Raw genomic sequence first — 23,627 nt, 5'->3', positions numbered from 1 at the left:
GGTCCCTGGCAGATTAATGAAGAGGACTTGGCAAGGAAGGGGGCAGTTTTTGAAGAGATACTCTGCAGATAGAAAGGTGGGGCTCAGGCTGCACCAGTGCCATCCTGATCAGGTACTCGCAAGGAATTCATTTTTAACTCTGTGCATACTTCCTGGTGCAAAGTTTGCACCCAAAGGCTCTGTAGGCACAAGCTCCAATGGGCAAGATTTTGAAACAAGCATATGTGCTCTGAGGTCTGCAAGCTATGTGGAGGACTGGGATTCCGAGATGGATTTTTAAAACCATTTTTCTTCTGAATGGGAACTGTAACAATTCATAGTAATGGGAGCTTTCGTTAGCATTGAGTGCTTTAAATTGTGCTACTCAGACTGGGTCCAGCATGGGTATTTGTTTTTTGATTACAATTAGGAGGAAGTAGGATAATGGGGCAGATTTTGGACCGCTCTTGCAGCATCTAATTTTTTTCTGGACAAATTTAGAAGGTTTATGCTGAATTTAGGATTCTTGCTCTGGGAACATTTCTTGCTTGGTTAAATATTTGGGAGTGGTGGTTTTACCTGCACAAAATTTAAGGGTGTAGTTGTGAATATGGGCTACCATTAAGATGACTTACTTTACCACAACTCATGCTGTATTACTACAGATAGCAAAAAGCAACAACAAAGGTGACCAATGGTGTTCAGTCTCTTTTTATTGTGATTGACTCGACACGATCGTGTTTCGGCCCACAAGGGGCCTGCCTCAGGAGTCTTGTAGTTAAGTCGTGATAGACAAAATCACAATGCTTTTTTACTCATCATGGAAAGTACTACACTTCGCCCTCCCTATTTGCGGGGTTGGGGGCAGAGCTGACCCGCGAATAGGGAAAAATCGCGAATAATTTTTGGCCAGCTCTGGCCCACCCCCGGACCTTACCTGGTGGTCTAGCAGTGATGTGGGGCAGGAGCGATCTTCCTACACTCCTGCCCCATACAGAGCTGTGCTTCTGAGTTCCCATGGTCTCACGAGACTACAACAGGAACTCCCTGTTGTAGTCTCGTGAGACCACGGGAACTCGCAGCATGGCTCTGCACAGGGCAGGAGTGTAGGAAGATCGCTCCTGTCCCGCGTCACCGCTAGACCACCAGGTAAGGTCCATGCTCCAATTGCCTCCCCGCCGCCTCTGATCGCCTCCCTCCACCTCCGAATGCCCCCCGCCGCCTCTGATCACCTCCCTCCGCCTCCTATCGCCGGCCCCGCCACCTCTGATCGCCTTCCTCAGCCTCCAATTACCCCCCCCCCCGCCGCCTCTGATCACCTCCCTCTGCCTCCTATCGCCGCCCCCGCCACCTTTGATCACCTCCCTCAGCCTCCGATCACCCCCCCCCTGCCGCCTCTGATCACCTCCCTCCAAGTCCCGGGGCCGTTTTTTTTCTTCGATGCCAACGAGTGATTCTCGGGGGGGGGGGGCTGGGGAAAAAAACACGGATAATTGAAACCGCGAATAGGGAGGGGGAAGTGTACTCCGTATAAAACCTGTATATACGGCTGAACTGCTGGCTTGAAGAACCAACGTGTGCTACTGTCCGTGCCAGCAGTTCAGCCGCATGTGCAGGTTTTATACGGAGTAGTACTTTCCATGATGAGTAAAAGAGCATTGCGATTTTGTCTATCACGACTTAACTACAAGACTCCTGAGGCAGGCCCCTTGTGGGCCGAAACACGATCGTGTCGAGTCAATCACAATAAAAAGAGACTGAACACCATTGGTCACCTTTGTTGTTGTTTTTTGCTATTCACGGTTATGAAGGCAGATTCTCCTGTTCGTATTCCAAGTATTACCACAGATCCCATTTTATGCAGCAAGACGTAGTTGCTTTCTAATAACTGGGGTTAACAGTAAAATAACACATCTTGCCCACATTGAAAATGTCTCTCCTGACTGGGTAAAGAGGAATTTTTAATGGGTTAGGTTTTATCCAGCCGAAACCCAGCTTCAGACTGGTAAATGTATAGAAGCTCAACCTCTTAGCAACTAGGCTCCTAAATAAAATTTTAGCCTGCATGCTAAAACCTTTTGACTTGCTCCTACAAGAGAGATGACACTTCAGCATGGTTTGACTGCTCATAAATTTAATTTTCCTCTTAATCATCTAGCAGTGTGATGCAAAATCATAGCGTTTAAGTATGAAACCATTAGTCTTGACACACTAAGACTATTCTTATGTAAGAACATCTGAAACTGGACCAGATTGCAGAACTTCTTGGACTTTGAATGGATCTCTACTTTTCCTTATTCTCCCACCCCCGTTCCATCCTGTTCCACCACGCCTGTCTCTGCCCAGTAGAGAATGCTGGAACTGGATCTGTTTCCACTTTGCTCATTTCCTGATAGGGGTATATGTTGCATTCAATATTGTTTTAAATATTGTGCTATTGTATTGATTACAACTGTTTTCTTCCGTCCTGCAGGGTAGCCGAGAGGGGCTTGTCCCTGGGAGGATCTGATGGTGGGGTAAGACTGATATCCTGTTATTTCTTATTCTTAGGTTGTAAGGCTTTGGGGAGAGATACTCCAGTTATGATTAACATAGCCATTGAATTCATATTTGCCCCCACCCCCTTGCAAATATGCCAATAATTCCCAAACCTGGACCTGAAGGCATCCTAGTCAGTCAGGTTTTCAGGATATCCACAATGACTATTCATGAGAGAGATTTGCACGCAGTGCATGAATAGTCATTGTGGATATCCTGAAAACCTGACTGCCTGGGGTGCCTCCAGGACCAAGTTTCGGAATCATTGACATATGTGCAAGTGGGGCATACAGAGGGGAGGAGCACACAGTGAGACACAGGCAGGGCATCACTTATTCATATCACTTACAGGATACTGTATGCACACCCCTGCCATGATTAAGTACCTGCACATACACCAAGTCTGTGACTGTTGTAAGTACACTTCTCCCTCAATATTCACAGGGGTTAGAGGCAGAGCCGGCCTGCGAATATTGAAAATTTGTGAATAACATTTGGGCTGGCATTGACCTCCCCCCCCCCCCCGCCTTCCCCTGGCATCCCGGACCTTACCTGGTGGTCTAACGGGCTTTTGGGGCAGGAACAATCTTCCTATGCTCCTGGGGATGGGTGGATACCGGATAACTGTTTTTCTGGTTAATTGAGAGTGTGTTAGAAACCTTGTTTTAATATTCTCAATTCCCCAACGTATCCGAGGAAAGACCCTGCCAGGGCTGCCTCCTGCCTCCTGTTGCGCTTCGGGTAAGGAAGAGAGAGAGAGAGAGGGAGATCGCGACTCAAGACCGCCACCTGCTTCTGCCACTTCAGGGCTTTTGGGGCAGGGAGGGAGGGCTTTGTGGCGGGAGGGAAGGGGATTTGTAGCTGCTTCAGGGCTTGGGGTCTTGAGGGAGGGAGGGAGGGAGGATTTGTGGCTTAGGATACTGCTGCATTGGTGCATCGGGAGGGAGGGAGGTGGAGTTTGTGGCTCCAGACTGCTGCCGCTTGTAGTTTTTCGGGGCTTGAGGGAGGAAGGGGTGTTTGTGCCTCAGTACCACTGCCGTTGGTGGTTTTTGTTGTTTTTTTTTTATTTTTTGGGGGGGGGGGGGTGTTTGACAGTTGTGTGAGAGTCCTGGTTAGCTGAGAGCACAGTATTTTGAAAGTTCTCTAAGACCAGGAATAGTGGTTTAATGACTGAATATACTGTATTTCACTCTTCATTTTGCATACCTGGATTCAGTCCTACGTCAGAACTGAAAACATAAGGGCTATTTTTTAAAATAAATATTCATATTATTAACCATAGTAGTAATAATAAAGAGGTAATTGCATTATCTTGTTTTCACCCAGTCCCAGACAGGACCCAAATGAGATTTTTCAGTGGTTTTCAAAAATGTACATACAATATATTCACTTCTGCCCCTTCTGCTGGTAAATGTAACTGCATTATTTGAAATCCCTGTGGAATTTGTCGCTGTTGAAAAGCAAGTGTACATTCTTTGCATCCTGGTGTACCTCCGTGCAGAGCTTGCCTTGGAAGATGAACTTATAGTCCCATGGGTGCAAAGTGTGTATGGTTGATTCCTTTTAGTCTGGGAATGTGCATCCATATACCTGGATTTTTGGTATTCCTTTAAACTGTGTGTATTTCATATTTTAAAAATACAATATGTGCATACCCTGGAAAATTTGGACCTGCAGAAGAACTTGAGATGGGAATTGTGCTTAACTCTGTGCTGTTTAAACCTATCTTAGATTGCTGAAAGTTTTGAGTTTTGGAGGGCGGGAGATCTATCATCTGTACTAAGAAACTCATATCTTATGTGTGACCATCTCTGGGAAAAGATAACCTCTGTGGATCCAAAATGTGGAGTGGGTCCATAAATAGTCTGATAACGTCATAACTTAAAAAACAACAACAACTTTTTCTCATAAAAGCAGGGAGTTGGACTGTTGTGTTACAAATTGTTTGTTCTAACAGAATTCAATAAAATCTACTTTTTTGTTTCTGGTAACTTTAGTCTTTTCACAAAGATGGTCATATATGTGCACATACTATATATGTGTTAGGTGCTATCCTAGCAACTTGATGAATTACAGATTTAAAAAGAATTCGGATTTGTGCAAGTTTGGTAAGGTCCTCCAGTCTCATCCCATGGTTGTTTTCAACGTGTCCAGCCATCTGATTGCAAGTCACCCTCTTTGCCAGTCTTCCCAAACATAATGTCCTCCTCCAGTGATCTTTCTTTTCTGACAGTGTGACCAAAATAAGACAGTCATAGCGTCATCATTTGGGCTTTAGATGGTTTGTCCTCTTCCAGAATCGAATATAAACCAAATTTAGTTTTCCCTCCTTTTTGGAGGGAAAACTTAACTTGAGTATAAACTGGGAGGGGGGGGTTATTCAGATGGCACAGTTTATTTATTATACTAGAGCAGGGGTGTCAAAGTCCCTCCTCAAGGGCTGGAATCCAGTCAGATTTTCAGGATTTCCCCAATGAATATGCATGAGATCTATTTGCATGCCCTGCTTTCAATACATATTCATTGGGGGAAATCCTGAAAACCCGACTGGATTGCGGCCCTCAAGGACCGACTTTGACACCTGTGTACTAGAGGTTAAAATGTTGGATCAGTGAAGGCAGTAACACATTTTTCTTATGTGTACATAAAGAGAGATGAAGCCATATATTCTCCCCCTTCCCCAAAGCAACTGACATTTCACACCTCTCCGATGACTGCCATTTTTTTCTGAACTACTCCTCTCCAGCACTGCTACAGCAGTAGTAGCCAATATTACCCGCCTCCCACATTCCCCCTCCCCCTGTTAATCAGCTTTTCACTTACTTGCTTCTCTGACAGTCAAAGTTATGCACTGTTTGGATAGTGTGGGGCTTGAGCATCTGTGCCTGTTGTTAGGCCTGCTAGCTCCTCCCCTCTCCGAGACTCTCAGAGAGGGGAGGAGCCAGCGCAGATGCTGAAGGCCTTCCACTGGTCCATTCGGTGCATACCTTTTTCAGTGTCTGCCAGAGAAGCAAGTAAGTGAAAAGCTGATTATCTGAGGTAGGGGAGGCGGGAAATGTCTGCTGCTGCTGCTGCTGCTGAGGCAGTGGGGGGAGGGTTTCAGAAAGAAATGCTGGTCTTCGAAGGGGTGTGAAATGTCGGTTGCTGTGAGGCGGGGTGTTAAGAGAAAAAATGCCAGTTGGGGGTGTAGGCAATGGCAAGAAACGTGGAGGGTTACTGCAGGGTGGGCCGTGTGGGGGTTGAAGAAGAAATGTCAGTAATTGGGTGGCATGGAAAGAGGAGAGACTCGAATATAAACAAAACCCTCATTCCCCCCCCCTTTTTTTTTTTGACCAAAAATCTCAGTTTATATTTGAGTATATATGGCAGCTCTACTTATAGGGAAAAACACCCTCCAGGGATTCAAGACAAAGTTAGACAAGTTCCTGCTGAACCAGAATGTACGCAGTAGAGAATGACACGGGAAAAAATCTGTCCCCGTCACTGCACCATCCCCGGCCCACCATCCTCTGCACTGCCCCGTCACCGCTGGTCCCTTCACCGCCCCGTCACCGCCATCCCTTTCACCGCCCCGTCACCGCCACTGCCATCCCATTCACCGCCCCGTCACCGTTCCCGCAGCATCCATATAAGCCTTAGTACTGCAATATTTAGCTTATTCCTTTCTTATAAATCAAAGTTCTGGCTGCTGAACTAGAGAAAGATATGTTCAGCTGGCAGGGCTTTGTTTATAAATTTTTATCAACACAACTAATATACTACTTTATCCTAAAGCAAAAAAAAAATAAATAAATAGAATTTTTTTTTCTACCTTTGCTGTCTGGTTTCTGCTTTCCACATCTTCTCATTCAATTCCTTCCATCCACTCTGTGTCTTCTCTCTGCGTCTTCCATTTGCTGTTACTGTGCCTCTCCCTTCACCCCCTCCCACAATTGGTCTAGCACCCATCTTCTTCCCTCCGCTCCCCCATAGTCTAGCATCTGTCTTCTTCCCTTCCAGCGTCTTCTCCCCACTCTGCCTTCCACATTTCCCTGCAGGGTCTGTCCTCTCTACCCTCTTTCAATGTCTGTTCTATTCCTTTCCACCACCACCCTTCCCTCCCTCCTTTACCATCTGTTCCTTTCTACCACCCTTCTTTCATATCTTCTGTCAGTCCCCCCACCATCACTAGCAGTCTCTGATCTCCCTTACCATGAGCAAATAGAACTTCTGAAATTGTATTGCTGAGGCATTATTTCTAATGCCTCAGCATTAGACATCAATTTTATAATTCTTACTGTCTGCTCTGATTTCATTCACAATTTGGTTTGTGTTGTGGCTGAGGATTCCATGAGGCATTTAACCTTTTCCTGTCTCTTGAACTGTGATTTCAAGTTGATTCCTTCAATAATGGAGTCTCACGGCAGTAGCAGTTTTCTCTTTTGGGCTCTTTTGACATTGTTTAAGGGATTTCTTGTTCATTTGGTGCTGGTCTTCTTTGATGAGGTCACTTCAGAATCTATTTCCAAGGAAGAGAAACTTTTTCCCTTTCACTCCCTCCTTCCTTGTGTGAGCCGGGAACACGCAGTCCCCGCAGCCCCCACCCGCACGCCGGCTCGATCGTTTAACCAGCTTCCTCTCTCCACCTCACCTTAGTTTGCCGGCTTTCTTTTTCGGCGACCGGCACGTGCGGCTGCTCCAAGTTCAATCTTCTGCTCTGCTGCAACTTCCTGTTTCCGGTTGGGTCAGAGCAGAAGATTGAATACCGAGCAGCCGCGCATGCGTGGCTCTTTGAAAGCGTGCCGGTCCCCGCAGAGGCTGCTGTTTTTCATTCCCCATTTTGGCGGGTTACCCGCGGCTAAACGCGGTAGCCGCGGGTAAACCGCCACCGTGTCATTCTCTAGTACGCAGGTAAGGCTAGACTCAGTTAGGGCACTGGTCTTTGACCTAAGGGCCACCGCGTGAGCGGACTGCTGGGCACGATGGACCAACTGGTCTGACCCAGCAGCGGCAATTCTTACGTTCTTATATGAATAAACCTCGTAGCGATGCTACTCAGCTTTTTAATGTGTCCTTTTTGTAAAATGATTCTTGTGCCTTTTGCCAAATGTGCTGTTTCAGTGAGGCTCCACATTCGAGATTTAGAAAAAGCTCTTTGCCAACTCCTTTACTAAAATACTGTAGAAGCACTTTTTGAATGCATAGGCATAAACCTTCATTTTTTTGGCCTTATTGACCTATACAGCTATCCTCAAACTAAATTTAAAAATAGTTGAAATAGCAGTTCAGCGCTTTGTTGTTAACTAATAAGCCTTCATCTTCTATTGAAATGGGAAGAATGGTACAGAATTATAGACCTCCTCTTATGAAGGATAATTACCACATGTAGCTTGATTTGACATTGCAACTGGCAGCTCTTAATGAAGAGATGTCAGTTGAATGCTCTGAGTTTTATTCATACCTACTGATATGACAGCTCTTAATTTATTTATGTATTTTTATATAGTGGGTCTTCAAAACACTACAATTTGCACTAAGCATAATTCCATACAAATATATGAGGGACCTGTACAGTCCTAATGTGCCCCTTATTCATTTGTATTCCCCCTTCCATACTGCAACCTAGCCCCCATCCTTGCCAACCATCATATTCATAGACCAACTGAAATAGCCAAGCTTTATGAAAATATAGTATAGGTTATCGGTGATATTTCTCAACTCATTAGGAAGTTTATTCCATAATACATGATCCAAGCAGCAGAAGGCAGGCTTCCACATTTCACTCAGAATTACACCCCCTGGTGTTTCCAGCAAGCCTTAAGCCCATTCCTTTTTATTTCATTTTGTGCCAGAGCTGTAAGTTGAGATTGCTTTTGGATTTTAGATACATTTTTGGTGCATCAGAATTTAGTTAGTTCTCTTCTCACAGGGAGGGCGATTTTCAGAGCTTTAAAGTAGCTGTCTGAAAATTGCCTTCTTTCCAATGGCCAAAGTGTGAGCCTTTTTAGCTGCATTTAGATAATGAGTTCCCAGGAATGTGTTTTGGGCAAGAATGGAAAATATTGCAGGTCTGTGTGGGTGTTTTCCCCCCGAAGAAAATTTACCTGCACAAAAAGCAGGTGTTAAAGAGAGGCTTTGTGGTCATGGCAAGTTAAAAAAAAAACTGCAATTTTTTTTTAATTGGTGCAACATTTGTAGATAAAAAAGGGAGGAAAGGAAATGGGACTTGTATACCACCTTTTTGTGTTTACACATTCAAAGCAATGGAGGATTAAGGGCTAGATTTGTAGGGTCATGAAATAGTTAACTGTTGTTTAAAATATTGCTCTGGCCTACATAGCTAAAAACAGTGTACAATCTATTGACCTCATCTGCCTAAAATGTATGTCCCTGCCATACCACATTGTAAGCTAAATAGATAAGAGTTTGAGCCATGATGTACCCTGCCCTTCTGTACATTTAACATTTAGAACTGTAAGAGTTAGATAAGTGTCCTGCTAGTGACCTGCTAGTGTGAGCTTAGGACCAATGAGTGTTAAGAAAAGTAACACGTGAAAAGCTTTTTCTAGAATTCAGTTGTATAGCCAGAAAAATGAATAAATATCTCTGTAACTTCCTGGTTTCGGCACTTCTGAGCCAGCTTGGAGCTCAGGGGTCCAGCAAGCATTCTGTAATAAATCTCTTGTACTTTCTTCACGCCTCTGACTTTGTGTGTCCAAGTGACCTTTCAGATTCACTAAACAAACTGATCGTGTACCGATTGGTTTGCGACCCCTTTGCGACCCAATTTCCCTCCGACCCGATTCATTAACCTCTGTCCCGATCGTTCTCCAACCCGCGCATGCAAATGAGGAGGAACGGCATTCAAATGTAGGCAGGCAGCCCCAAGCACTGCCCTGCTTCTGCCCATAGCTTGGGACCCCTTGTTTAAAGGTACCAAAATTGTGTGATGGTAATGGCAAAAACCGGGGGGATGTTAGGGTACATAAGAGAACCCAATAATACCTCTGAATATAGCACTGCTGAGATCTTGTAGGGCAGACTTGAAAGGCAGTATGGTCTCTTTCTGCTGTCAGTTTTCCATATTTCTATCTATATAGAGCAGTTCTTTTTAGAAAGTGCAGTCTTCAGAATTGTACACAATATTCTAAATGAGGCCTCAACAGAGTCTTATATAGGGACATGAATACCTCCTTGTTTCTACAGGACATCCCTCTCCCTATGCACTCTTTCCATAGACACAGAATGGAGAAACAGTTTTAATACTGTAAGTCCAGCATAATGGAATTGCAACAGACCTTAAAAAGCAAATAGCCTCCTTCAGCTTACATAAGAGTATACCTTACTGGGTCAGACCAATGGTCCATCAAGCCCAGTAGCCCGTTCTCACAGTGGCCAATCCAGGTCACTAGTACCTAGCCAGAACCCAAGGAGTAGCAATATTCCATGTTACCGATCCAGGGCAAGCAGTGGCTTCCCCCATGTCTTTTTCAATAACAGACTATGGAATTTTCCTCCAGGAAATTGTGCAAACCTTTCTTAAAACCAGCTATGGAAACATCTGGGTGGGGTGGAGGAGAATGAAGGTAGAGAGAGCTGTTACATGCTACTGAAGGATCCAAAGAAAATGTGACAAGGCCTGAGCTTTAAGTATCCCTAGATGCAAAGATGTGAAGGAAAAGCCAGATACACTCAGAGCTACTGCTATATATTGGGAATAAAACTGGGCAGATTAGATGGTCCTTATGGTCTTTACCTGCTGTCTTGTTCTGTGTTGCTGTGTATTTTTAATAGAATATGCAAACATCTATAAAACTGAGGCAAAAGATCCATATGTTGCTCTGAAAACACGCCAGGTAATCTTAAATTCTCCATTAAGATTTTGGTGAACTACAGGGGTTCTTCTGAACCCAGTCCTGGAGGCACACCAAGCCAGTCTGGTTTTCAGAATACCCTTGATGAATATGCATGAAATACATTTGCAAGCCTTACCTCCATTTCATGCAAATGTATCTCATGCCATATTCATTAAGGAATTCATATTCTGAATACTTGAGTGTTTAGGTGTGTTCTGAGGACTGGGTTGAGAATCCCTGGTCAAATTTATTCATGGCTTGATATACCGACCATCACATGTATCTGGGCGGTTTACAATATTAAAAATTAGAAAGGTCTAATATAATTTTTGATTTAGGTGGGGTAAAATAAAAAGAGGGTAGACCTAAAACTATGACAAATTAGGAGTGATTGGAAACGAGAGGTTTTTGGGGGAAGGGGAGTAACGAGAGGGAAATAGAGATGTCGCATCTTACAAGCTTCCCCCCCCCCCCACTTATTGATAGGCATCTTTAAAGAGAAATGTTTTGAAATTTGTTTTAAATTTACTTAAGGAATTTTCATTGCGAAGATAAAATGGCATTGCATTCCAAAGCGAGGGAGCAACTACTGAGAAAATGGAATTTGATTGAAGGTATTGTCAATAGGTCTTGATTCGTAGATCTAAGGACCCTAGGAGGGGAATGTGAAATGAGATATTTATCTAGAAAGACAGGGAGGTGAGAGGTCTTGATTTTAAAAGTTAGAAGGAGAATTTTATATGTAGTTCAGTGAGAGACCGGTAATCAGTGTAACTCTCGAAAAAGTGGGGTAACATGATCATATTTTTAGGCCTTAAAAATGAGTTTAATTGCGGTATTTTGGATCAGTTGTAATCTATGGATTTCTTTTTGAGTTATACCACGGTAAATTGGTCTATTAGATAAAGTCAATTGTGACGTTATAAAGCCTGGGGGAGGGGCAGGCTAAAGTAATTTCCATTTCTATTTTTTCCTGACTTGTACAGAAGTATGAGGGAAAACTGATGAATTGAAAGATCCCAGAGCTACTGTTGATTCATAGGTAGATTCCGTTTTTTATTTTAGCCAGTCAGTACAATTGCAGTCTTTAAACCATATGACCACAGGTTCTGAGAAGACTTTCCATGGCATCTCCATCTTTGGATAGCCCAGGAAGCAGAAGCCTGGCCTGGGAAATGAACTTCGGTCCTCTTTATGAAGCGCAAAGCACTTTTCACTAGATCAGCAAGTTGGTTTGAAGATTCGTCTCTGAGAGGATAATTTTCAAACCTAAAAAGCAATTTTTATACCTATTTTGTCAACTGTCTGAAAACACCTTTGCACAATGCAGCTAAAAGTCACACATTTCTAGTCATGCTGAGAGGAGGTGTTCCTAGGGAGTTTTCATTTAGATTTGGAGAAGAAAAAGTACACATGTACATGGCGTTTTCAGATCTTCATGCTTACTCTTCTTGCCAAAGTCTGCCCACAGAAAAAGCGGGTGCAAGTAACTGCACACACTTTGTACCTGCAGTGCGTTCCCAAGATAGTGTGTGCATGTCCTTTTAAAAAATTGGTACAAAGCTCCCTGGTAAAAAGTAAACTCAATCTTTATCGCATACAAATGCTTTGAAAATTACCCCTAGAAAGAGATTAAATTTCATTTAACACTGAGACTACTACTATGTATCACTTATATAGTGCTGAAAGGCAGACGTAGCGCAGTACATTTTGACATTTATAGAAGGTCCCTGCCCAGAAGAGCTCATAATCTAACTTGGACAGACAGACATGACATAAAGAGTTAGGGATGTAGAACCCAAGGTGAGAGGAGTTAGGAGTCAAAAGCACACTCGAAGAGATGGGCTTTTAACTGGGCCTTGAACACTCCCTGAGATGGAGCACGCCATAGGGATTCAGGCAGCTTGTTCTAAGCATATGGCACAGCAAGGCAGAAGGGACGGAGTCTGGAGTTGGCAGTTGAAGAGAAGGGCATAGATAGGAGGGACTTACCAGCTGAGTGGAGCTCGTGGGGGGGGGTCATAGTGGGAGATAAGTGAAGAGAGATAATGAGGGGCAGCTGAGTGAGTGCATTTGTAGGTCAGAAAGAGGAGTTTGAATTGTATTCGGAAACGGATGGGAAGCCAATGAAGTTGACTTTGGGAGAGGGGTAGCATGAGTTAAGCTGCTGTCCGAATCCTTTGTTTTTATCTTTACGTATTATTGCTATTATTAGCCCAAGGAGTTTATTTTAGGACTTAATTTAAAGAAACACTTGATATTAATACTCCAGTGCTTGGGGACTTGGGATTAATACCTCTGTCTGAGTCAATCTGATCATTCTGTATCCAATTTAGCCTTCTACTCATGCTGTTCTGTTAAGCGCTCTTATATAAATTATCACCTTAAAGATTTTCCTTCCAGTGATACTTTACAGATAATTTCCATTAAAAAAAAAAAAAGTGAGTGGGCAGAGATTTTTCTGTTATATTGAGATTCAAACAGCTGTACTGGAGCTGAGAGGCAGCTGACTTTTTCATTAAGAGTCTTGTATGCAGTCTTGAGAGTTGTACTGAACTGAGAGGGTGGTCATGCACTCAATTTGTTTTGCAAAATCACAGAAGTGATGGACTGCTGCCATGGTACTAGACTTTTGCCTTCTTGAGAGCTAGCAGCAAGGTATGCCTCAGAAACTGCTCTCAGGTGGACACTTTTCTGTTGGAATTAGTGGATTATTAAACTCTCAGGGGGGGAGGTCATTTTATAAAGAGTTTTCCATGTGTAAAGCAAGTTTTACGTGCAGAAAGTGGTTTTGAATATGCGAGGTGTGATACATTTGCATGGGGTTATCAGTTTTCTGGTAGGAATGAATGTTGAAAAGCATACAGTGTGCTTTGTGTATTATAATTTTGTGGTTAACCATTATGTGTTGTTAATACGATTATATTGTGTGTGTGTATATATGAAAAATGAATGGAAAAAATGGTGATACAATTAGTACTATTATGGGGGTGGCGTCTGGGGCGGAGATTGGGTTGAGATGGGCACGACTTAGCCCAGTGTTCTTCAACTGCCGGTCCGCGGACTGGTGCCGGTCCACAAAATAATTATTTTATTTCCGCCGGTCCATAGGTGTCAAAAGGTTGAAGAACACTGCTCTAGAGGGCTTCTTCTTTACCCCATATGGTGGGGAGGGGAGGCTAATGCCACAGATGTTTTACATACAATCCACAAAGCTACTGGAGGGAATTGCTGGGACAACTGTGGTCCCAAAATCAGAGGCAAAAGACCAGGCTATCACAAAGAAACAAGAGAGGTCCACAAAACTCACTACGTGGAGCCTTGTCCTGGACCCAGGAGTATAAAGTTTAAATCTTTATTTCAAATTCTAAATCACATGGAGCCTAGACCCAACACGGGCTGTGTTTTGGCAAACTATGCCTTCCTCAGGGGACTGTAAGACTCGCTGGTCGAAAGCACAGTGCATTGAGAATGGGGTAGAAGGCATAGTTTGCCAAAACACGGCCCTTGTTGAGTCTAGGCTCCAGGGTTTGCTGATGTGATTTGGAATTTCAAATAAAGATTTGAACTTTGGACACAGATGCTTTACTACATTTGGATTTATTCTTGATTTTAAAGAAAGCAAAGACCCCCTGAGGAAGGCAAGAGCCGAAACGCTGTCAGTTCAGGTCATTCGTCTTGTTCAGTTTTCATACAATAAAGTACAATTTTTATTCCAGTTCTGGAGGCAGCTTAACCTTTTGTGGGTGTTATTGTTTTTGGTTGTCTTGCTGGGCTCTCTCTTTCTGTTTTCTAGCAGTAAAAGACACATTGCCATGAATCCCCCCTCAAAATACTCCCAACACACTTATCCCACTGTTCTTGCCACTTTCTGAAGCAGTTCTGGAAGTCCTCTTTTGTGAGTGTCGTTAGTTGCGCTGTTGTGGCTCAACTAATAAATGTCGGTATAAAACCATGTTTGTAACGTCTTAAATGTTGGATAATACCTCTGAAATTGTCCTACCCTGTTGTATTTCAGTTCTTTATCCGTGGTCCTTCTCCAGTGAGCATTGATCCAAGTTATTCTTCCCTTGCTCTGTTGTTGTCTTTTCTTTATCCGGTCTTTTTTTTTTTTCCTTTTAACAATTTTGTGGGAATGTGCATAAGTTTGAATTGTTGGGTACTTCATAATGTAAATGTATTTTGCACAATAAAAAAAAATAGTTGCTTTCTAGCCTTCCTTTAAAACTGTATTTCAATTAAAATTTTTAATTGCAATTAATTGCACAATTGAAGGTATTTTATTTATTTCCCACTGCAGCTCCTTGTAAGCCACTTAACTTGCCATTGCCCCGGGTGCAAAATAAGTACCTCTACATTCTATGTAAAGCATTTTGATTGTAACCACAGAAAGGCAGTATATTAAATCCCATCCCCTTCTCTTCCCTAAAGGATTGATAATCTCCCTCCCACTTCCAGATCCGGTATCTACTATTACTATTACTTATCACTTATATAGCGCCAAAAGGTGTATGCAGCGCTGTACATTTTCACATTTATGGACGGTATCTCGCCCTTTCTCTACCTTCTCTCCCTTTCCTCTTCCTCCAGGTCCTTTATCTCTCATTCATGGGGTCTAATACCTCTCCCTTCCCTCCATCCCTGTGAGCAGGGCCTTGTGCTCTGACACCCGTTCAATCCCAGTGGGTGTTGGAGCATTTACCACGTCAGCCCGTGTTATTGGGCTTCGAAAAAGAGGGGTGAATAGCACTAAACTCTTCTCTTAGCTGTTGTATATATATCTTATACAGTAGATTCTCAGCTATCAGGCATTCAATTAACTGACAGAAAACTTGCTAAAAAAAAAAAAGTCTCCTGGGGTCCTCAGACAACCTCCAAACAACACCCCTCCCTCCAGCCCCCGAAGCAGTAGGCAGCCTCAAATCTCCCTCCTTCCAGCCTTCGAAGCAGTAACGGCAGCTAATCCTGACAACTCCCCTCCAGGCCTGAGTCAGCAGCCAATCCCTCGGCCCTGAAGCAGCAGCGGCAGCCAATCCTCACAAACCCCCCTCCCTCCCTTACCGAAGGAGTAGCGCCAGCTGGTGAACAGAAGAAGCGCCGTAAATGGGCTGCTTATCCCAGGACAAGCAGGCAGGTATTCTCACTAGTGGGTGATGTCATCCGACAGAGCCCCGATACGGACGTCTCACAAGCATGTCTTGCTTGAAGAAACTTAGAAGTTTCGAGATGCCCGCACCGCGCATGCGCCAGTGCCTTCCCGCCCGATGGACCGGGCGTGTCTCCTCAGTTCTTTTCTTTCCGCGGAGCTGAGAAGTTTTACTTCAATTCTGCGCTGACTGAATTCCCGTTTTATTGCCTTCTAATTCTGCGATTTTGGATTTCTTTTCCTCTTTTCGTGTGTTTTCTTTCTTTTATTTAAAAAAAAAAAAAAAAAAAAAATTTTTCTTCCGGCGAGTCGGCCAGGTCGGCCACGTGGCTCAGGCCCAGCTCCTTCGATCTAGCGGCGGAGCTTTTTCGGCCTATGTCCCGGCCAATCACCGGTTTTAAAAAGTGTAGCAAGTGCCAGCGCGCGATTTCGCTGACGGACCCGCATCGACACTGCCTGCAGTGTCTTGGTCCAGAACATTTCCCGAAATCGTGCCAGCCTTGTTCCACTCTAACAGCGCGAGCGTTTAAGCGGTGCTGCCTGTTGTGGGAGTCGATGTTCAAGATGGAAGCTGCTAAAGAACCTTCGGCTTCGACTTCATCGGCCGCTTCGCCTGTCCATGCGAAACCAGCGACTGCTCCTGCGACTCCGGGCCTTTTGAAGCCGGCTTCGTTTACCCCGACTTCGGCCACGAGTTCGACGTCGGTGCCTGTCCCCGTCTCCTCGGCTCAGGTACCGCCTTCCACTATTCCACCTGTGGTCATTAAAGTGCCGAAAGCTGTCAAGCAGAAGCACTCGACCACGAAGGAGCGCGAAGACCGTGCTGGAGGACCCCCTTTCGGTGCGGATCCCTCCATATCGGCTTCGCTGCGGTCCCTGCTGGAAGCTCAGTTTGTCGAGCTCATGCAGACTATGGGGCCCAGATTAATCGCCTCCATCCAGGGTGACCTCCCGGTCCCGGTCCCAGGGGGCGGACTGCCCCTCCCCCTCCTCCTCGTCGATTGATCTCGCTGCTTGACGAGGAGGAGCGGCGAAGGGCGGCTGGTCACTCGAGGCGGGCTTCCTTTAGCGATATGCCTCCTTTAGAGCCCATTACGCCTCCGCGCCATCACGGTGCCGTTCCCCCGACTGATGATCGAAGTCCTGGGCATAGTAAATCACAGGAAGAGTTCTTCCGCACTCCATACCAGGCCTGGGCTGCAACACGGGAGGCGGCCTCCATTCCGCCCCTTCGCTCTACCGCTTCCAGTCCCATACATTCACTGGAAGCTTCGGGGGACCATGCGAAGTATAGACGTTCTCGCTCTCCCTCCCAGCACCGGGAGGGACATCGATCCAGACACTCCTCTCGGCACTCCTCGCGCCACTCGGAGGTTTCGCCACAGAAGAAGCTGCCACGTCTGGAGTACTCCTCATCGGATTTATCTCCCCAGGAGGGGCCGGAGTACGAGGAGCCATCTACCTCTTATTCTCCTTGTCGCTCCCAAGTCTCCCTGGATCCTGAGGCTTCTACTTCCTCCAGTCTGTCTCGGAGGCCGGTACTGGCGGACCAGTTGTCTTTTTCTTCCTTCCTCCAGCAAATGGCGGATGACTTGGATGTGACTTTGGACACTGGGTCTCGGTATTCTAAGGAGTATCTCGACACCATGCACTTGCCTAATCCTCCTGCGGAGTCTCTTCGACTTCCTCTGCATAAATTACTGGATCAAACATTCATGCGATGTTTCGAGATGCCGTACTCCATCCCTGCGGTCCCGAGCAAATTGGATGCAAGATACCGCATTGTTCATCATAAGGGGTTTGAGGGCGCTCAACTCTCTCACCAATCCCTGCTGGTCGAGTCCTCTCTCAAGCGTTCTCATCCCTCCCAGGTCTATGCCTCTGTACCACCGGGACGAGAGGGGAGAACGATGGATAAGTTCGGTAGGAGAATCTACCAGAATTCTATGATGGCGTCTCGAGTGCTCAATTATAATTTCTTTTTTTCTTCATATTTGGAGTTCTTCTTGCCGGTGCTCCGCAAGTTTACTCCTTACATTGATGCTCAGGCTCGATTCGAGTTTGAGGAAGTGGTAGCCTCCCTTTCCCAGCTACGTCTTCAGCTGATGCAGTCCTCGTACGATGCCTTCGAGCTATCGGCACGTGCTGCCGCCTGTTCCATGGCCATGCGTCGATTGGCATGGCTTCGGACAATTGACATGGATCCGAACCTCCAAGACAGACTTGCCAATGTGCCTTGTGCGGGCGCTGATTTATTCGACGAGTCTATCGAGACTGTTACCAAGAAACTTTTGGATCATGAAAAGTCTTTTCAATCTATCCTTCGGCCTAAGCCCAAGCCTCAGCAGTCTCGACCTTCTAGACCGCCTTTGATTTATCAGTGGCGCTACACCCCTCGTCAGACTCCTGCTGCGAGACAACCGGCGAAGAGACAGCCTCCCCAGAAGGCTCAGCAGAAACCTCAGCCGCCGGCTGCACCGAAGGCTACTCAGCTTTTTTGACTCTCTTCCAGGGAGCATAACCGACCTCGTTCTGCATCCCCCTATTTTTCCCATCGGGGGTCGCCTCCATCATTTTTACCATCAATGGGAGGCTATTACCACCGACCTCTGGGTCCTTTCCATCGTAAGAGAAGGATACTCTCTTCATTTCCATCGGGTCCCCCCGGACCACCCTCCAAGAGAGTATCCTTCCAACTTAACGCAGACCGCCCTTCTCCTTCAGGAGGCTCAGGCTTTGCTTCGGCTTCGGGCCGTCGAGCCGGTCCCGGTGGACCAGCACAACCGGGGTTTTTACTCCCGGTACTTCCTCGTCCCGAAGAAGACGGGCGACCTACGACCCATCCTGGACCTTCGAGTCCTCAACAAGTTTTTAGTAAAGGAGAGGTTTCGCATGTTGACCCTTGCTTCTCTCTACCCCCTCCTCGAGCGGAACGACTGGTTATGCTCTCTGGATCTCAAGGAGGCCTACACTCACATTCCCATTCATCCGGCCTCCCGCCAGTTCCTCAGATTTCGGGTGGGACATCTACATCTGCAGTATCGAGTGCTTCCTTTCGGCCTGTCCTCGTCTCCCAGAGTCTTCACGAAGTGTCTGGTGGTGGTGGCCGCTGCACTCCGGAACAGGGGTCTTCAGGTATTTCCCTACCTCGACGACTGGCTCATCAAGGCCCCCTCTGCTCCAGAGGTCATTTCGGTGACCTTGACCACGATCTGCTTCCTGCAGAGCTTGGGCTTCGAGATCAACTTCCCCAAATCCCATCTGCAGCCTACCCAGTCCCTTCCCTTCATCGGGGCGGTACTGGACACCATTCAGCTTCGAGCATTCCTTCCTCCTCAGCGCATGGATGCTCTTCTTCATCTCTGCCAGTCTGTATCTTCTCGCCAGTCCATCTCAGCGAGACACATGATGGTCCTCCTGGGCCACATGGCCTCTACAGTTCATGTGACACCCTTTGCCAGGCTCCATCTCAGAATTCCTCAGTGGACCCTAGCTTCTCAATGGACTCAAGTGTCAGACCCGTTGACTCGACACATCATAGTCACTCCTGCTCTTCGGCAGTCTCTACTTTGGTGAATGACCTCTTCGAATCTATCCAGAGGTTTGCTGTTTCACACTCCTCCTCATCAGAAGGTTCTCACAACCGATTCCTCGGCCTATGCCTGGGGGGCTCATCTGGATGGGCTTCGCACTCAGGGATTCTGGACCAGTGCGGACCGCCTCCATCAGATCAATCTTCTAGAGCTCAGAGCAATCTTCTATGCTCTTCAAGCTTTTCAACATCTGCTTCACGACATGGTGGTCCTCATCCGCACAGACAACCAGGTCGCCATGTATTATGTAAACAAGCAGGGGAGCACGGGATCGGCCTCCTTCTGCCAGGAAGCTCTCAGAGTCTGGGATTGGGCAGTTCGCCACAATGCCTTCCTCAAAGCTGTCTACATTCAGGGGAAGGACAATGTCTTGGCAGACAACTTGAGTCGACTCCTCCAGCCTCACGAATGGACTCTCCATTCCAACCCCCTTCATCAGATCTTTGCACATTGGGGGACGCCTCAGATAGACCTCTTTGCGGCTCCCCACAACTTCAAACTGCCTCAGTTTTGCTCCAGGATCTACACTCCTCATCGCCTCGAGGCAGATGCCTTTCTGCTGGATTGGAGGAATCGATTTCTGTATGCGTTTCCTCCATTTCCTCTCATTCAAAAGACTCTGGTCAAATTGAAATCAAACCAAGCCACCATGATTCTGATAGCTCCTCGGTGGCCCAGTCAACCTTGGTTCTCCCTTCTGCTTCAACTCAGCAGCAGGGCACCAGTCCTTCTTCCAGTGTTTCCTTCTCTGCTTACTCAACATCAAGGATCACTGCTTCATCCCAACCTGCAGTCTCTCCACCTGACAGCTTGGTTCCTCTCAACGTAACTCCTCACCAGTTTTCTCAAGCGGTGAGGGATGTCTTAGAGGCTTCCAGGAAGCCTGCTACTCGACAATGCTACTCCCAAAAGTGGACTAGATTCTCTTCCTGGTGTATTTCCAATGCCAAGGAGCCTCAGCGAGCTTCCCTATCCTCTGTGTTGGACTATCTTCTACACCTATCTCAGTCTGGTCTCAAGTCTACATCTATAAGAGTCCACCTGAGTGCTATTGCGGCTTTCCATCAGCCTCTACAGGGGAAACCTCTTTCTGCTCATCCTGTGGTTTCCAGATTTATGAAAGGACTTTTCCATGTCAATCCACCTTTCAAACCTCCTCCTGTGGTTTGGGATCTCAATGTCATCCTTTCTCAATTCATGAAGCCTCCGTTTGAACCTCTCAACAGGGCTCCACTTAAGTATCTCACCTGGAAAGTGGTTTTTCTGGTGGCCCTCACGTCTGCTCGCAGGGTCAGTGAGCTTCAGGCCTTAGTGGCGGATCCACCTTTCACAGTATTCCATCATGACAAGGTGGTCCTCCGCACTCATCCGAAATTCCTGCCTAAAGTGGTCTCTGAATTTCATCTAAACCAATCCATTGTGCTTCCATTATTTTTTCCAAAGCCTCATTCTCATCATGGAGAATCAGTTCTTCACACTCTGGACTGTAAACGTGCTTTGGCTTTCTACCTGGATCGCACCAAGCCACACAGAACTGCTCCTCAACTTTTCGTCTCCTTTGATCCGAACAAGTTGGGACGACCTGTATCGAAGCGTACCATCTCCAACTGGATGGCGGCTCGTATCTCTTCCTGCTATGCCCAGGCTGGATTATCCCTTCCTTGTAGGGTCACAGCCCATAAGGTCAGAGCAATGGCAGCCTCTGTAGCCTTCCTCAGATCGACACCAATTGAGGAGATTTGTAAGGCTGCCACTTGATCCTCGGTTCATACCTTCACCTCTCATTATTGTCTGGATACTTTCTCCAGACGGGATGGACAGTTTGGCCAAACATTGTTACAAAATTTATTCTCTTAAGTTGCTAACACTCCCACCATCCCATTGAGGTTAGCTTGGAGGTCACCCACTAGTGAGAATACCTGCCTGCTTGTCCTAGGATAAAGCAATGTTACTTACCGTAACAGTTGTTATCCAGGGACAGCAGGCAGCTATTCTCACGTCCCACCCACCTCCCCTGGGTTGGCTTCTCAGGCTAGCTACCTGAACTGAGGAGACACGCCCGGTCCATCGGGCGGGAAGGCACTGGCGCATGCGCGGTGTGGGCATCTCGAAACTTCTAAGTTTCTTCAAGCAAGACATGCTTGTGAAACGTCCGTATCGGGGCTCTGTCGGATGACATCACCCACTAGTGAGAATAGCTGCCTGCTGTCCCTGGATAACAACTGTTACGGTAAATAACATTGCTTTCCTGCCAGCCCCGACAGGGCCTTTCCTCTGCCACGTTACTTCCAATGTAACAGAAGAAAGGCCCTGCTGGAGCTGGCCAGAAGCAGCCTATTTACAGCTCTTCTTCTGTTCACCGGCTGCTGCTACTCCTTCGGTAAGGGAGGGAGGGGGGTTTGTGAGGATTGGCTGCCGCTGTTGCTTCAGGACCGAGGGAAGGAGGGGGGTTGTGAGGATTGGCTGCCACTGCTGCTTCGGGGCCAAGAGAGAGAAGGAGGGGGGTTGTGAGGATCGGCTTCCACTGCTGCTTTAGGGCTGAGGGAGGGAGGGGGGGGTTTGTCAGGATTGGCTGCCGCTGCTGCTTTGGGATCGAGAGAGGAAGGGAGGGGGGTTGTTAAGATTTGCTTCCGCGGACCCGAAGGGAGGGAGGGGGGATTGTCAGGATTGGCTCTGCTGCTTTGGGGGATGGAGGGAGGGAAGGAGGGGTTTTGTCAGGAATGGCTGCCTGTTGCTTACAGTAATTTTTTACACTAACTCTCAATCAACCAGAAACTACAGTTATCCGGCATCCACTAATCCCCATGGGTGCCGGATTTCTGAGAGTCTACTGTAGTTTTTATGATTTGTATGTACATTTGGGTTTGACTAGTAATCACTGTTATTAATATATTTTTAAGTGTTTGTGTTCTGTTATTTAGTTTCTCTTTGCACCTGACAGAGCCTCTATATGGGCGAAACATGGCCGTGTCGGACACTCTGTGTCATTGTTTGTGTGGTTATTAAAGCTGTTTTTGGACATTTTTCTTCTGATCTGCTCCTTTGTGTGCCGCTGTGGAGAAGATTGCAGATCAATTGCCTATCTGTTTTTTTGGAATTGAGTGCTTTTAGGTCATTTTTATATTAAAAAAATCCCTTTTCTCTGTTTTAGATAATTAAGAAGTGAGATTTTATGGGTTATCTGCTTTCTGATGCTCAGTATAAATTATGATATGAGTTTGAAAAGTAGCAGTGCAGTTCGTTACCTGTAGAAAATTGAAATAGTGCTAATCTCTTCAGTAAGACATTGCTTTTGTTTTTTTTTTCCAGGCTTCAATCTTGGACCTGCACTCTGGAGCACTTTCAATGGGAAAACATTTTGTCAATATATATCGGTAAGGAGTTCTGGCTCACTCTTCAGCCCTGAGTTCACAGCCTAAGGCTGGAGTTAATTTGAATAGGGAGCAGCATAAATTGCCCTAGGAAATGCTTTCTTGATCTGCCTTCCCTGGAGGAGATAACTGGGCTGGCATTCTGGGGTCATGGTATCAATACCTTGTAAAATGTTCTCTGATCTTACAAGAAGAACCTTGGTTTATTAGTGAAGAATGATCAATTTAACTTAAATAGTTTGTTAGCAATATAAAACATACCATGCAGGTTTAGGTGGAGCAGTTAAGATGTAGTGCCTTAAATTTCTGTATATAACAATATCATTCTTGCTTAAATGTATGATGATGTATATTTACTTTGACAGCAAGGTTCACAGAAAGCCTGAGCAATAATCCTTCCTTCTCCCCTCCAACCCATATTGCAAATCAATGAAGAAAAATGCCTTGCCTCCCCTGTAACCCATATCCCAACATAACCCCCCTTATTTATTTTTTTTCATTCAGTTTTCTATACTTGTCTCTCAGGGGAGCTTAGAATGGTTTACATCAGTGGTCTCTCAGGGGAGCTTAGAATGATTTACATCAGTGGTCTCCAACTCAAACCCTTTGCAGGGCCACATTTTGGATTTGTAGGTACTTGGAGGGCCTCAGAAAAAAAATAGTTAATGTCTTATTAAAGAAATGACCATTTTGCATGAGGTAAAACTCTTTTTATAATTTATAAATGTTTCCTTTTGGCTAATTCTTAATAATAATATGTAATTTATAGCTAAAGAGACATATGATCAAGAAACTTTTATTTTACTTTTGCAATTATGATAAATATACTGAGGGCCTCAAAATAGTACCCAGCAGGCCGCATGTGGTCCTTGGGCCACAGTTTGAGACCACTGGTTTACATGGATTTATTCAGGTACTCGAGTATTTTTCCCGGTCTGTCCCAGTGGGCACACAGTTTATCTAATGTACCTGGGGCAACTGGGGGGATTAAATGACTTGCCCAGGGTCACAAGGAACTGCATGGGTTTGAACCCACAACCTCAGGGTGCTGAGGCTGTAGCTTTAACCACAGCCACTCCTCTTCACTCAACTAGTAAATGACAGTATAAAACCATGTTTGTAATTTCTTAAATACCTTTGAAATTGTCCTACCCTATCGTACTTC

The 23,627-nt window shown here is 45.8% G+C and overlaps 1 protein-coding gene across 1 annotated transcript in view; it reads left to right on the top strand.

Moving 5' to 3' along the window:
- OGFOD3 (2-oxoglutarate and iron dependent oxygenase domain containing 3) overlaps positions 1–23,627 on the top strand; it is a 145,102-nt gene that overhangs the window by 62,440 nt on the left and 59,035 nt on the right. The window contains exons 4-5 of the mRNA XM_033961526.1: positions 2,453–2,495; positions 22,401–22,465. Coding sequence (XP_033817417.1) covers positions 2,453–2,495; positions 22,401–22,465 — 108 coding nt within the window. The remainder of the gene's footprint in view (positions 1–2,452; positions 2,496–22,400; positions 22,466–23,627) is intronic.

Source organism: Geotrypetes seraphini, chromosome 10 (assembly GCF_902459505.1).
Source record: "Geotrypetes seraphini chromosome 10, aGeoSer1.1, whole genome shotgun sequence".
NCBI lineage: Eukaryota > Metazoa > Chordata > Amphibia > Gymnophiona > Dermophiidae > Geotrypetes > Geotrypetes seraphini.
This window is presented reverse-complemented; position numbering and strand designations above follow the sequence as displayed.